We start from the raw sequence: 14,679 nt of genomic DNA on the forward strand, positions 1-14,679 counted from the left end.
TCTTCTGGTAGCTGTGCCAAGAGAAATCAGTTTGTTCGTGGATAAATGTTACTTCATATGAATTCACTTGCCACATACCGAGGTATTTCCATTCCATTCCAACATTCCAAAGTGTTGCTGAAATATTTTGGTCCGATGCTTTCATGGACTCGCCAACGGTCAACTGGCGGCCCCTGGGCCACATCCGGCCCGCCAAAGCGTTTAGTCTTGAAATTTGGACAAATTCTTATAAATGTAACTGCTGGCTGAACGAGCCATCCTCTCCGCTGGAGCGGTAAACCTATGGATGTATTATAAGACCACAACAGATGCATGTGGCTACTTAATATGCACGTGAATGACGCGATCGTTATGTTCGCGTTCTTCATTGTTGATGATGATGCTGGTTGTATTATTTTGCAACAGCATCGTTTCATTGCAAATGGGGCATACATGACGAATGCATAGCCTGCTTATCAGTCCATTCATCATTCACCATTACCTGACAACAGCCATTTCTTTCTGCAAGCATTTTCCACCAATCAGGACGCTGCACACTACTACCATGTTTCCCTAATCACAGACTTTAACCATCACTCCTCAGTGAACTGCCCCCTAAGTCTAAGATCTTTTTCTACTTAAAGAGCTAGTTATCATTATGGAGTTTCCATGTTTTTTAGGAGTTTGCTCACGCTAATACATGTAAAAAAAATTAAATATAGCATTAATTCAGTAAGAAAGTGAAAATTTCAAACAAGAATAGGCGTATTAGGTATAAATTCATTTTATTTTCTTTATTTGTAAGTCGGGCCCCCGGAGTGTCTGCTTAGAAACATTCTGGCCCTTGGAAAAATGTTGATGACCCCTGCTCTATGGGCTTCTCCCTTGACTGTATGCCTCCACGTCCCCCCGATTGCCTGCGAGCTTCTCCTGTACTGTACGGTAATTTCTCTACTGTGCGACAGAAAGTCGCGTGGTTATGACACAGTCATTAGCCTATTTTTGCAAAAACGTCTGCTACGGAGCCGTAGCGTGAGGTACAAGGTAATGGAGCCTTTTATACATTGTCGTGTTTCTTTAGAAATAAACAACGGACAAATAGAGTATTTAAACACTTCAGATGTAAAGGTATCCGCTGTCAAAGTGGCGCCAAAATGAATGGGAGTCAATGGAATGCTAGCGGAAGGTGATGGCTCGTTAGCCTCAGAATCTCCCCGTAGGAGCTACGCTTTCCGGATGCTCGCTTACCCCCTTGGTTGTCAACTATTAAATGAATCGCCAACTGTTTTGATGATCACTTAAAGCTATAGTGCGTAGTTTCTGTCGCCCCCATGAGGAATTCTAAGTAATGACAACAAAACTGTCGACATGATACAAGCCTTTCGTGACCGCGCACTGTCCCCCACCCCCTTCTTTGTCCAACTCAATTCATCTGTCAGTCACAACCATTGTAATATGCTCGTAATCATTAAATGTGTGACAGTGTTAGACAGCCGTACACAGTGTCGGTGTGTTACCAGCCTGTGCAGGTTGATATATTGCCCGTATGCTGAAGCGGCTCAGAGAAACCCTTCACTTCAACTTCAGCCACCTGTGCTTTCCACAGTTGTGCAACCGTTGGACACTGGAGAAGTCCGTATTGTATTTGTATTTCGCTGTGCTGCTCAATGCTGATGTTTTAGTGCTGACACTTGTCGGCCCACTGACCTCTGAACACCATAACACTATAAGATGTAGTTCAGGCATGCAAACAGCTGCAAGCCATTTGTCTTTACCATGTGAAACACACAGAGAGGTAAACACATTTTGGACAACATTTTTAAATGACCAATAATTTCCAATAATAAATGAACAATAGAATAATATTAACTTCTTCTTATTTGAATAATTCCTATTTTGCCTATGATTAGTACCAAATTACATAGTTGTTTTCTGGAAACTTCCTGGGAAATCAATCGGAAGTTATCTGTAAAATGTCGCTATCGTACATATACACTACAGTTTTTGAAATTCAGAATATTTTAGGAAAGAAACACTATAATATTAGATAACATAGATTATTTAATAGGGCTGGGTTAAAATACTTGATTCTCCAATTAAAACCGATTGAGTGATTGGATATCGATTCATAAAATCCAGAAATGTATGCCTTTTCACCATGGATGTAAAAATACTCTAAACTAACTTTTGGGGCAGTCGATTCTTAATGTATACAATAACCTGCTGCATTATTAGCCCAGCCCTGTAATTTAATACTTGTGTATTTTAGCGATAGATTACCACATTATCATTCCAGCGGTGTTGACATATTTTCTGTGGTCTTAATCCGGACGACCAGATAATGAATCACATGACTCGCTGGCCCCCATGATCACCTGGAAGGACTTCCAGAGACTGATGCCATGGGAGATCGTCATCCTGGTGGGAGGAGGCTATGCACTGGCTGCTGGTTGCAAGGTATTATGCATATCTTTGTGTGTGTTGTTGTATGACAATACTGTTGAGGGTTAGGATCTTCAAGATTAGCCTCAGGTTATCTCATAAAGTTCAGGAGAGTTTCCAGATGAGAAGTCCAGATGATTTGATTTTGTCTCTCTGCACAACCTTGATTTGAATGACAGGCTTGAGGTCTAAGCAGCAGAGATTCAGGTCAACATGAGGGTAAGGGTAGTCTATGTCCACGACATTTCATTTCTAGGATTGCTCCGGTGCTGCCGGAAATTCCGCTGGATGTCCCTCATTTCGGCCGGATGTCTGTTACCTTCCTCTTTCTTTCTGTCGGCGTTCTAAACTCCGGTGGATTTCTGAGGACTATGGTTAACTGCTCCTCAGATCTCTGCAGGGTAAATCCAGACAGCTAGCTAGGCTATTTGTCCAATCTGAGTTTTCTGTTGCACGACTAAAACAACTTTTGAATGTTCCACCGAAACAAGTTCCTTCCCGAGGCTATTTTGCAGAGGCGCCGTTGCTCCATCCGGAGCTTAGCGCCGTCCAAGACGATTGTGATTGGTTTAAAGAAATGCCAATAAACCAGAGCACGTTTTTCTCCCATTCCGGAATGCAGACCCTCCTCCGCAGCGCTGTGGAGGAAGGTCTGGCGATGCGAGACTAGGCTAAGGGAAACTGGCTCCCATGTTTTGTGTGTGTTTGTGTGTGTGTGTGTGTGTAGGTGTCAGGCCTGTCGGTATGGATCGGCAGACAGCTGGAGCCTATGAGTGGTCTTCCTCCGTGGGCCGTCACCCTGCTGGCCTGCCTGCTGGTGTCAGCAGTCACAGAGTTTGCCTCCAACCCGGCGACTCTCACCGTCTTCCTGCCCATCCTGTCAGCGCTGGTACGACACACACTCACTCACACACCCTTACTCTCAGTATCCGGTTCTCTTATACCTGGCAAATGTGTGCAAACAATGTGGAGGATGTATTGGGTTTGAGCTTAGGTTTTGGAAGGGTCTGCAGGGTCCAGGAGCTCATGGCAGTGCCCTTATAGAGCCTTTTAACCTCCCTGTAAGTTATGAGACACCAAAGAGAAAGACGCACTGACAAAAATCCAGACTTGTGTGTTTAGATAAAGCATTGATAAAGCAGGTACTTTACGTGAACAATGCATAAAACAACGCAAATGGCAAGGTCCTCAGGCTCCTGCTCAGAAAAAATATATATAAATATATTGATTCAATTCAGTTTATTTAAAAAGGGGACGGTGCAAATTAATATAATGCATGATTATACAAAATATATAAAAATGACTTCTGTAATAAAATGCAAATAAACAAAAAAAGACATCACAAGCAGATCAGGACTTGGCACAAAACAAGACACAGCACAGAGGCAAAAAGGTTAGCATCCAAACAAAGCACAAAGCAGACCAGGTTACAAGGTAAAACAACAGAGCATAGAGCACATAGATTAGAAAAGACACAGCGGTTGAGAGCAATGCAAGCAGTAGTGAAATAAGAGGAAAAATGATGCTAAAACAACTTTTGAACGTCCACACGTTCCACCAAAACAAGTTCCTTCCCGAGGCTATTTTACAGAGGCACCGGGGCTCCGTCCGGCGCTTAGCGCCGCCCAAGGCGATTGTGATTGGTTTAAAGAAATGGCAATAAACCAGAGCTCGTTTTTCCTCCCATCCCGGAACGATATGTGGAATTGCCAGTCCGGTCTGGCAATGCGAGACTATGTACGGTAGAGGTGTGAATCTTCACTGACCTCCCGATCCGATCCGATTACGTTTATCATGTCTTCGATTCGATATCTTGATGCATGACGATGCATCACGATGCGTCAAATACATTTTTCTATTAAAGCCTTATAGGATATTTAATTCAAAGCTTTTCAAGCTTCAAAAACAAAACATTCTGCAGTGCTCTAATACTAAATACATTGGATACATAAAACTACAGCACTGAGCACATGGCACTTCCTGAATGTGCAAAACATACCAGAATATGTAAACAGAAAGGTTGTCAGGCATACATTAAATTGTAAATAATCGATTATGGCCCGGTCGATTGTCGATGCAGCATCGTCCGTGTCCACGATTGGATGTATCGATTATTTGATTAATTTCAACACCTCTAACGTAGGGATTAAACAAACATGATTTAACTTGTTAATTAGGTGCCGGTAGGTGGATTTTGTTTTGTTCGGACATAGCCAGGCTAACTGTTTCCCCCTGTTTCCAGTCTTTATGCTAAGCTAAGATAAACAAGTGCTGGCTGCAGCTTCATATTGAACAGACAGAAATGAGAGTGGTCATCAACTCTCCGTGGTATTTCACAAAATGTCAAACTATTACTTTACAATCCCTAATCTTCTTTTCAAAGGGCTGTTTTTGCTGAATCGCAGAAGTGACTCTGTCCACGCACACACACGTCTTCATAAGGGTCGATTTTAAAATCGGCACTTTGACTTTGATTCAGCCAATAATCAGCCAATAATCCACATGGATTATCGGTTTCTTCTCTCAGATTGTTCACAGGGAAAGCAAAGGGCATGTGTCAGCAGGGAGCATAAAGCACGTTTCATACACAGAGGTAGATTCAAGGTGCTGTACAGAGAAAATAGAAATAATACGTTTTTATTTTTAATTTTTATTTTTATTTTAGCCCACCAATGCTACACTTACGAGACATTAAGTAAAAAAGGAAACCCAGAAAACGTTCATGGGGCTTGGCAGGTTGGGTTCCTCAGAATAATTCAACAATAGGTAGCATACAGTTAATAAAGAAAATAAAAAATAACATGGTCTATGAAAACAGGACAGAAGAAAGGAACAATTAAATGAGGAGAGAAAATAAGGAGTGAAGACAAGAGAAAAAAGGAAAAGTAATCCTAAAAAGACAAAAAAAACATGTCAAAAAGCTGGAGAACAATCCGGTTTTCAATCTGGATTTAAAAACTGCGATGGTGGAGGCATTCCTAAGGCCATCAGGCAGTTGGTTCCAACGCTGTGCTGCATATGACTGAAAGTCCATTTCTCTATTTGGCCCTGGGCTCCACTAGCTGCCACACCCCCAGAGATCATAGACATTTCACAGGGTTATATTGTTCCAGCATATCATCTACATTTATATATTTAGGGCCAGCTCCATGTAAAGATTTATAGATAATTAAGAGGACTTTAAAATCCTGGACAATAATTTTTTTTAAGATTATTTTTGGGCATTTCCGCCTTTAATGGATAGGAAAGCTGAGATATAAAAGGGGACAGAGAGGGAGGAAGACATGCAGGAAATTGTCACAGGTCAAACTCAAACCCTTGACCTTCTGCATTGAGGAATAAACCTCCACATACGTGCGCCCGCTCTACCAACTGAGCTAACCCGGCCACTTGTGGTGCAATTTTGAATAAGTTGTAGTCTTTTCAGGCTTGAGCTAATGTGGAGTCTAAAAACCATCAGTTTTATAAATGTTTTTAAAGGACTCAAGTTCATCACACTTGTCAGCTGGAGGTGTGGTTGCACCTTGTTCTGAGAATGTTAATGGGCCTATGAAGGCAGTTTTTAACACGCGTTAACCCTTTGACCTCTCCTCCATTTATCTTTGTCTTCCTTTCCCTTTCTTTCTGTCTCTTCTTCCTTTTATTCTCTCTCTGTCTCTTTACTCCCTTCTTCCCCCACTTCTCTCCTTCCAGTCAGAGACTCTGCAAATCAACCCCCTCCACACTTTGATCCCGTCCACCATGTGCGTGTCATTCGGGGTCATGCTCCCAGTGGGGAACCCCCCCAACGCCATCGTCTTCAGTTACGGCCACGTGAAGATCAGCGACATGGTACATGCACGCACACACACACACACACACACACACACACACACACACACACACACACACACGCGCGCACAGTCACATGTTCTTTCTGCACCTGCAACAAAAGGCTCAAAAGTACAATGTGTCAAAGTTGTTTTATGTAATCAGAAGGATGAACATTTTTCATTCTTAACTCTTGCTTAACCCCCTTATTTATTTATTTTTCAAATAGATGAATGCTTTTATTTAATTTTTTTTTACATATTGCCCCTTATTTTTCCCTCTCCCTCTCCTCCAGGTGAAAGCGGGCTTCGGGGTGAACCTGATCGGCGTGGCGGTGGTGATGTTGGCCATCACCACGTGGGGGTGTTCCCCTCTTCAACCTGTCTGAGTTCCCAGCCTGGGCCGTGGCCAGGAACGTCACCGGGAGCTTATAACCGCCGCTGGCGTGGAGGATGAATCACTGAAAGACGGAAAGAGATGGGGCGGTGTTTCTGTAAAGAAAGACGACAAGAAAATGACGTCAAGAGGACGGTCTTGCTCAGAGTTCAGTCCTTTCTTAGACTAATCAAACTGGACCTGAAGAAGGATGGAGAGAAGGAGGAGGAGAAAAAGAGAGCGAAAAAACGTGGCCTGTTGCTTAGATGTAATATTTAGAGTTGTATTTTTTGGGCTACAAGAGAGCGTTACGAGGAATGCAGAATGCCTTTGTTGAAGTGGCCACTGTGTGGAGCTCTGACCTCCGGCAAAACACAAAAAAAAAAAAAAAAAAAATCTCTTAACAAAGATCACTGAAGATATCACTGAAAGCTACAAACATATTTGTGGTGATCAGGAGAATGATATTTAGTTGTTTTTTTTGGATTTATAATAGAAACAATGATGAGTTTATTTCAGAGCCACGTCATCATGCCTTGTTGTGTGGATTAGATTTGAGACCATTGTAAGTAAGCCTCTTTTTACTGCATGCTTGCTGAACATCTGCTGCAGTTACATGTATTGCTCTTTAACCAGACCACATACATTGCAGAGTTTGACATTTTGAGAGAGCTGGCTGCTGTATTAAAAGCATGATAAATGCGTAAAAAGAGGCTTCTGCTATGGCTGATAATGAACTGTATACATAGAGCTACTTGCTGTCAAACCTTTAAGATGTACCCAGTATCATATATGCTTATATCTCCTGATATGATCTGTTTTTTAAAGAGGTAAAAGCTTGTGTACTGTATATTTAGCAACAAATTGAAAGCTTATCACTGTCTGTAATTGTTCTTAGCGGTTGCCTGCATGACTTTAGAAATCTAGGCTTCTTAAGCGTGATTTATGGTTCTGCGGAGGCTCCACGCAGAGCTTTCGCCGTAGCCTACGTAAGTGGCCTGAAGTTTATACTTGTGCGTTGTTGTGTGCGTCGATCTCTTTAAGAGAATAGCGGGGCCGGCATGTGTGCGCGTGTGGAGTGTGTGGTAGAGCTAGTCAGAGAGTGACGGCGATTAGCTTCGGAGCGAGTAGCGACTCTAGAGTCATAGTGGGAGAAACAAAATGTCTCCCCTGTTCTTTCTGACCAAAGTGGGAAATCTGTAGCAGGAAAGGTTAACCCTCTCCTTGATTTCAGGTTGTTTATGGAGAAGGAGAACCAGGAAATGAGTCGGGGGGGGGGGGAATGCAACGCTACCAAGCCACGGCTGAGTGACACGCGTCGCCGCGACGTGTAGTTACATTTTTCAAGAGGTGCACGTCAAGGCTACGGCGTAGGGTCCGCGTCTCCACGTACCTACGTACGTAGCCACGCCGTCGATTTAACGCCGAAGCATAAATCACGCTTTGATATCTGCCTGATGTCTTTACCAAAGTTTCTGAAGCTGATTTTGTGCCCCATCATACTGTGAACACTGAATAAGCACCATGCAGTACCACTAGTGCCTCTACCACATTATTGGCTGTCATATTACACTTTTAGATGGACTGTCTCTTGTGGGAATCAAACCTCCAACACTGACAGTGTTAATGCCTTGCTATAATCTCAGTCATCCTCATTTTTGAAAGCAGTAGTCTAATTGCTTTTTACTGTGCTATTTCTCAGACATACGCTTTTACTTGATACCATTACAATATTAAGAATGTAAGCTGTACTGTATTTAAGGTATAGAAATCTAATCATATCACGGTGTATTTTATGCTAACCTCCATATCTCGCAGATAGAGACTCGAGATGTTGGACACACTGTTGCCATTATTTTGTGTATTCAGCCAGCTGCTTTTGATTTGGATTTAACTGTGCTCCCCTTAATTACTTGCTTTGTTTTTTTGGTGAAAACTTCATATTAAGATTATGAAGTCATCAAATCTGATTCTTTTTTATTTTTTATTTTTACTAGCTAAGGTCCTGAGTTACGCCAATATAATCTTGAAAATGAAAGTCTCTTACAGTAGTAAGCAGGTAGGACACATCTTTTATCAAGAATCAGTAGCTCCTGTAATTCACACAAAAATGTGTATATTTAATGAATTGTGTTACATTAGCATGGTAAGCGCCAGGATGACCACGTTTGGTCTGTCTTTGCTGTCACCCAGGAGGTGTGACATTTCACCTGGCACGTAATGTAAAAGAAATGCCGATTTATTTGGGACGCTGCAAAGTTCTTGTTGAATGCAGCATCCAAGGCCTTTAAAGAAGAGAGAGGAGTGAGGTAGCACAGGGTTGTATGGTACAATAGTTTGTTCAATCAACTGTCCAATCACAATATCTGCCGCCTGGTGGTGAAACTGTACTTCACTGTACTGTGCAAAAAAAAAATTATATAAAAAATTATATAAAAAATATATATATATATATATATATATATAAAAAATTGCTTTATATTTTTACACTAATTTTAAATGCAATTTGTGTTTTTTTTCTTTTTATATCACTTCATTACAAGTTTAGATCCTAGTGTGGGCAGAATCAACCCTACGCTTTTATTTTGTAATGTATTCAGTTGTTCTGAAGGTTTCCTGCAGCGTGATGGGGTTACGGCCGTGAGCTTTGACGCAGGGTCCACACTCCTTTTGTAAATACATATAGATTTGTAATATAAAGCCTGTTTTCCAAATGAGCTGTTATATTCCTAAATTATGTACAATAAAACCACTATTGTATGCATTATTTTTTATTTACATAAAACACCACAAGTCAGTCACACTTGAGATTTAGCCTAGTGAGGCACTGTCCCAGAATTAAAACGCTAAGCATCAGCAATCACTAAAGATCGGCATTTATTTGTAAATCACACTGGTGTCATTTAATTGATCAAGACTTCAACCCAAACTCTACGCAGATGTAGAACACCACCCCGTTTTCTGCACACAGAATGCTACGGCTGCTAACGGATGGAAAGGAGGTGATACTTTCACTAAAAACAATCGCAGAAAGTTCATTGTGAACAGTGTTGGAACGAGACATAAGACCCAGTGTGTGCATGTACTGTGTCTGTGTAAGCGTTGCACTGATCACAACTATTCCAAGTGACATTAGTAAAGTTCCACAGGGACATTACGTGTAATTTCCAGGTCAAAATCTAGTCTTGCGTTGCCAGACCTATCTCCACAGCGCTGGAGAAACGTCTCGCTGCAACGAGTTAACATTCTGCGATAGGGGACAAAGCGCTCTGGATGGCTTGTATTTCTTTAAACCAATCACAATCATCGTGGGCGGTGCTAAGCCCCGAATGCAGCGACGGTGCCCTTACAAAACAGATGGCGGAAGAGGAGGAGAAAAACAGCTGAAATAGGCAGCCAATGGCAGGCTTTATCCCAACGGTCTACATCCGGTGAGTCCGACTAGGTGAAATCTAACTGAGAAAACTGGAATCACTGTCGGTGGATCTCTCTCTCTCTCTCACACACAGCTGGGTTGATTAAAATGAGCTGACGTCACAGATTTCTGAGGAGGGAAGCTCAAATAAGCTCAAACAGGTCGCTCGTGCTGCCGCTTGGAGCTGCTAATGTGTGTAGCTTTTATTTCTGTACAAATAAATAATGACAAAGGTGAAGTTCAGGTCCATAATAAAGTCCTGCCCCTCTGGCCATGGTCTGAATAAGGCTGAAAGTCAGTGTGCTGTCCAGTGGTTAGGAAGGTTGCTGGGGGCCTTCAGCAGGTGTGAATCCTTCTGTCTGCATCTTCTCTTTGTATTTCAGGAAGTCTCTCCTCTTGGTGAAATATTTCACCTGCCAGGGAAAATGGGAAAGATGAGCAACGATCCTGCAGTATTTCACTCAGGCTACACACAGCTTTCACCTGAGTGAAGTGTGCTCGCTTGAATGGTAAAAGTTGAGGGCTATTCTAATTTAAAAAAATAATACCTTTCAAGAAGAATGATATGGCAATTTGGAAATACTGTTCATCGTTTACACATCACGGTGTAAATTATATACAGAACTCAGGCATCAAAAAGATAAAAAAAGAGGGGATAGTTTACCCACTGAGCAGGGCAGTTTGCCTCAAACTCGCTCTGGAACTTGTGGCAGGAGGCAGCTTTGTCACCATTGTCATCCAGACATTTCCATAGCTGGTCCCTGGCGTCCCAGCAGGCCTTCCTTTCTGCAGAGTTTGGAGCCGTCATCGCTGCCTGATCCTGGGAAAGATTAAAGGAAAAAGTAAAGGCTGGGTAAGTTAACAGGAATTAATGGAGCTCCTGCTATGTGAATGCTGAACAGCTAAACAGAAAGAAAAAAAAAAGACCCATTATGAACAATGATGTAGTCTACACTAAAAACGCATCAACCTATGCTTTGACATATCACACCATAGTCCCTTCATTACTGTATACTTCTGCTACTTTATCCTAGGAGTTTACTGTTTATCCTCACACATCCTCACAAATGCACGTATGCTGTGAATTTACATCCTTCCATTAACCTCAATATCTAAATCTAATATAAGCCTACATGACACCACTGCACAGTGTTCAGTTTGATATAGGACGACACATAATACGATTATAAATCCCTTTTCAACTGTCACTCAGCAAACAAAGAGGTAACCTGACAGTAACCTTAGCTGAGCTCGCTTGTATAAACTCAACCGACCACTCACCGAATTAAACGCTAAAACCTCCAAAAATTATTTCTTTGTCCCAACCACTGCTGGTGTTAGTTTCTGTCACTTCATAAAAAATAAAAAAAAATTAGAGTAATGCTGTTAAAAAACTACAAACACAAGTTTTTTGTAAGGTGTTGAGGTACTGTAGTGTAAAGTGAAGGGCGCGCGTAGAGGTAGCATGAGTGGTAGTAGCTGTCAGCTAGTAGATGCACTTCCTTGTCGCGCCGTGATGACGTCTAGGCGTGATTGATCAAATGTGCCAGGGGATGGCGTAGTTCGGTAAGGAATTCCAACTCAAGTGACATGTTTGGAAGTTTTTAACATTGTTTGTGAATAGAAATTGCTAAGTAAGTAAAGGTAAATTAGCCAGAATTTTTCCAGACGAGGTTTTTAAACACAACGTGGCGTTTTATGTGACGCGTGTGGCGTCAACAGGCTGCCATGATAAATCCTACTGAAAGGAAGCAACAGGTGAGAGCGAGTGATTAATTAGCTAATGTAGCATCCTTATTTAGCTTAATGGTTTTAGTTGTTGTTGTTGTTGTTGTTGTTGTTGTGTCTCGTGTGCTAACGTTACATTTTCAACATTACAACACTATAAAGCGTTTTATCACTGTAACATAGCAACTGAGCAATGTTACAGTGATATTGTCTTCAGTAGTAAGATGACTTCCAAAATGTCCAAACATCAAGAGTCACAGTTTAAACCCTAGACCTATGTGGCAAACAATCACTACAATCATATCTAGAACACACGTTATTAGTTTTTTTTTATTATTATTATTAGTTGCACAGCTTGAAGTAGAGTGGAAACAGGCCATTCACTAAAGTCCTAGTTTGAAGTAATTACAAATGAGTAAAATAGTCAGTAGTCAAGTCAACTTTATTTATAAAGCACATTTAAAACAAAATAAGTTGACACAAAGTGCTTTACAACCAAGGCAGCCTCAATGGACAACATGGCATAGATAAAACTTAACAAACAATACAAAATGTAATAGAAAACCACTGACATGGAGACACCAAAGTCAATTAGAGAACAAGGAGGTTAGGAGAGGGAATCAAATCAACTATTGATGGAAAAAGAAGTACAAGGTAATAAAAGATAAGTCAAGTTGGCAGTATTTACTTAATGACTGGATCTGCTGGATTTTCATGCCAGCATCTAGGGCTGGGCGATTGGTAGAAAATCAAATATCACAACATTTTTGACCAAATACCTCGATACCGCAACAATATTGCAGGGTTGACAATTGGTGCTTTCACAAAATATTTACACAATGAGATTTTTTTTATAAATAATCATCAGTAATGTGGATATAATGACTAAGTGGGTAAAGGCAAATAATAGAACAGCTAGAACAGTCTGGTAAATTCAGAAATGACATCACTTTACTGTAATGCAGCCTTTAAAACCAGGAAAAGACAACACTTGTCATATTACGATATCCAAAATCTAAGACGATATCTAGTCTCATATCACGACATCGATATATTGCCCAGCCCTACCAGCATCATAGAGTGGATGTCATATTGTCGAAATGAGAGAAACGAGTCACATGTGAAAAAATAGGATAGAATAAACTGTTGGGAATGAATGAATACATGGTTAACTTTTAGTTTTTGTTAATTCAAATGTTATTCGTTCCTATTTGAAAATCATTTCCACTTTTTATCCCCCAAGTATTTGCAGTAGCGTTAGCCTAAAAGTTAGATTTGTTTGTGTCACTGTGCATTCATGTTCCATTCCTATCAAGCAGGAGACATGTTTGTTTCTTCCCTGGGAGCCTCTTTTCCTCCACAGCACAAGTGTTTGTTACTGAGCTACGTGGATGTACAATAATGTTTGTGTGTGTGTGTGTGTGTATAGCCTGGTAGTGAGTGAAGGCAGAATGAAAATGTGTGTTGTTGATTAACTCCCTCTCTCCTTTTCTCCCTCCCTCAGCCATAGTGACGGCGAATAGCCCCATTGGTTGCCATGGCTCCCAGCAGCAATCCATCTCAGTTTGTGCGGACTTAAGGGAATCACCAAAAAAAAAAAAGTACTCTGATGCACCCTCTTCTTTGGAAAGTAAGTGTGTGTGTGTGTGTGTGTGTGTGTGTGTGTGTGTGTGTGTGTGTGTGTGTGTGACTTAAGTGTGCCTTTGTAGCTGCTACAAAGACAGAACTTCATTCCTGATTCGTGTCACACACCGTTTACTGACCTCACTTCAACTTTGTTTCCTCAACTGTCAAGGAGTGTTTTTGTTTTAGTCTGGAGATTTAAGACCAAAGTTCAACATGTTTTGAAAAATGTGATCCATGAGCACACACACAAGTCCTTCAAAGGAGCCGGAGCATGTCGAAAGTAGAAGTTGCCGTAACTTCTACTGTGTCAAAGACCCGGTGGAAAAGAAAAAAGTTCAAATGTAGAAGTGGCTGAAATTGTCAGTTGCAGTAGTGGTTGAATGTCAACAGTTGGTCGACCATATCATTTCTGTCAATGGGCATTGAAGACACATTTTGAGCTTTAGATAGAAAATGCAACCTAAAAGAACACCCACAGCCCAGCTTTGCTGTACTATATCTTTGATATAGATAGAGACGAAGTAGATAAACCCAGACATCGAGGATTATGTCATCATATTATTGTATGGGGCAGTTTGATGCTTGTGAGCAGAATTATAGGATGCCATTTAACACACTATTTAAGGGGGGGTCAACATAGACATCACCCTTCATCCTGGCCTTCATCTAGCTTTATCATGAACTGAAATCCCGGTTTATACATATGGACTGCACTATATCTTCCTTCCTTTACAGAAACAGTTTCGAACACCCACATATGCACCTTTTATGTTTACAGTCTTGTTTTCCTCTGCTGTAATATTAAATGTAGCACTGTTGGGCCCACAGAAACAGATTTTCAGAGGCTTAATGTGCTCAAGGATCTCATGAAAATCATTTAATTGATGTTTCACAGTGACCTTGGACCCTGAAATGGCTGTTCTTTGCAGAGCCAGTAACTCCAGCTGAGGAATGTCTCTTTCCAAACCAAAATGTTCAGAGGTATTGGCACAGAAGGATTAGCTAATGACATGTTCCAAAAAACTAGCAGGATATTACGAGGGTTATAAAATGTTTAAAAGGGATACATATACCTTTTTATAAATTGGATCAATCTGTTGGGTTTTACAAGCTCTCCTCGCCACATAGCTCTCACAGGTTGCTGGTTTTAGATGCTGTGTGAAGAGGCACTCATTAGACTATGACAGCTGTTGAAGTCATTTTCCCATTCAGATTGAAACTCCTTTTTTTCTGGGGGATTTTAAGCAAACTAGTGAGGTAGCTGATCCACAGTGCCATTTTGAGACTATTAAAAGCTCTTCCTC

At 41.2% G+C, this 14,679-nt stretch overlaps 3 protein-coding genes across 3 annotated transcripts in view; 2 read left to right on the top strand and 1 right to left on the bottom strand.

Annotated features, from left to right (window-relative positions):
- slc13a4 (solute carrier family 13 member 4) overlaps window positions 1–9,022 on the top strand; it is a 32,381-nt gene extending 23,359 nt beyond the window's left edge. The window contains 5 exon segments of the mRNA XM_078243114.1: window positions 2,318–2,436; window positions 3,149–3,310; window positions 6,115–6,252; window positions 6,527–6,592; window positions 6,594–9,022. Coding sequence (XP_078099240.1) covers window positions 2,318–2,436; window positions 3,149–3,310; window positions 6,115–6,252; window positions 6,527–6,592; window positions 6,594–6,665 — 557 coding nt within the window. The 3' untranslated portion in view covers window positions 6,666–9,022.
- Window positions 9,023–10,193: 1,171 nt separating this feature from the next.
- coa6 (cytochrome c oxidase assembly factor 6) lies at window positions 10,194–11,511 on the bottom strand. The gene is made up of 3 exons (XM_078243015.1): window positions 11,303–11,511; window positions 10,686–10,841; window positions 10,194–10,434 (listed from the first exon to the last, which is right to left on the bottom strand). The coding sequence occupies exons 2-3, from the start codon at window positions 10,827–10,829 to the stop codon at window positions 10,336–10,338; spliced, it is 243 nt and encodes an 80-aa protein (XP_078099141.1). The 5' UTR covers window positions 10,830–10,841; window positions 11,303–11,511; the 3' UTR covers window positions 10,194–10,335.
- Window positions 11,512–13,266: 1,755 nt separating this feature from the next.
- The window catches only part of ptprz1b (protein tyrosine phosphatase receptor type Z1b), an 81,327-nt gene continuing 79,914 nt past the window's right edge, over window positions 13,267–14,679 (top strand). The window contains exon 1 of the mRNA XM_078281387.1: window positions 13,267–13,379. The gene's annotated coding sequence lies outside the window, so the exon portion shown is untranslated. The remainder of the gene's footprint in view (window positions 13,380–14,679) is intronic.

Source organism: Sander vitreus, chromosome 23 (genome assembly GCF_031162955.1).
Source record: "Sander vitreus isolate 19-12246 chromosome 23, sanVit1, whole genome shotgun sequence".
Lineage (NCBI taxonomy): Eukaryota > Metazoa > Chordata > Actinopteri > Perciformes > Percidae > Sander > Sander vitreus.

Coding starts and splice junctions, on each gene's coding strand:
- coa6 (XM_078243015.1), bottom strand. CDS start 10,829: ATGACGGCTCCAAACTCTGCAGAAAGGAAGGCCTGCTGGGACGCCAGG. Junction 10,435..10,685: donor CAAACTGCCCTGCTCAGTGG/GTAAACTATCCC, acceptor TTTCCCTGGCAG/GTGAAATATTTCACCAAGAG.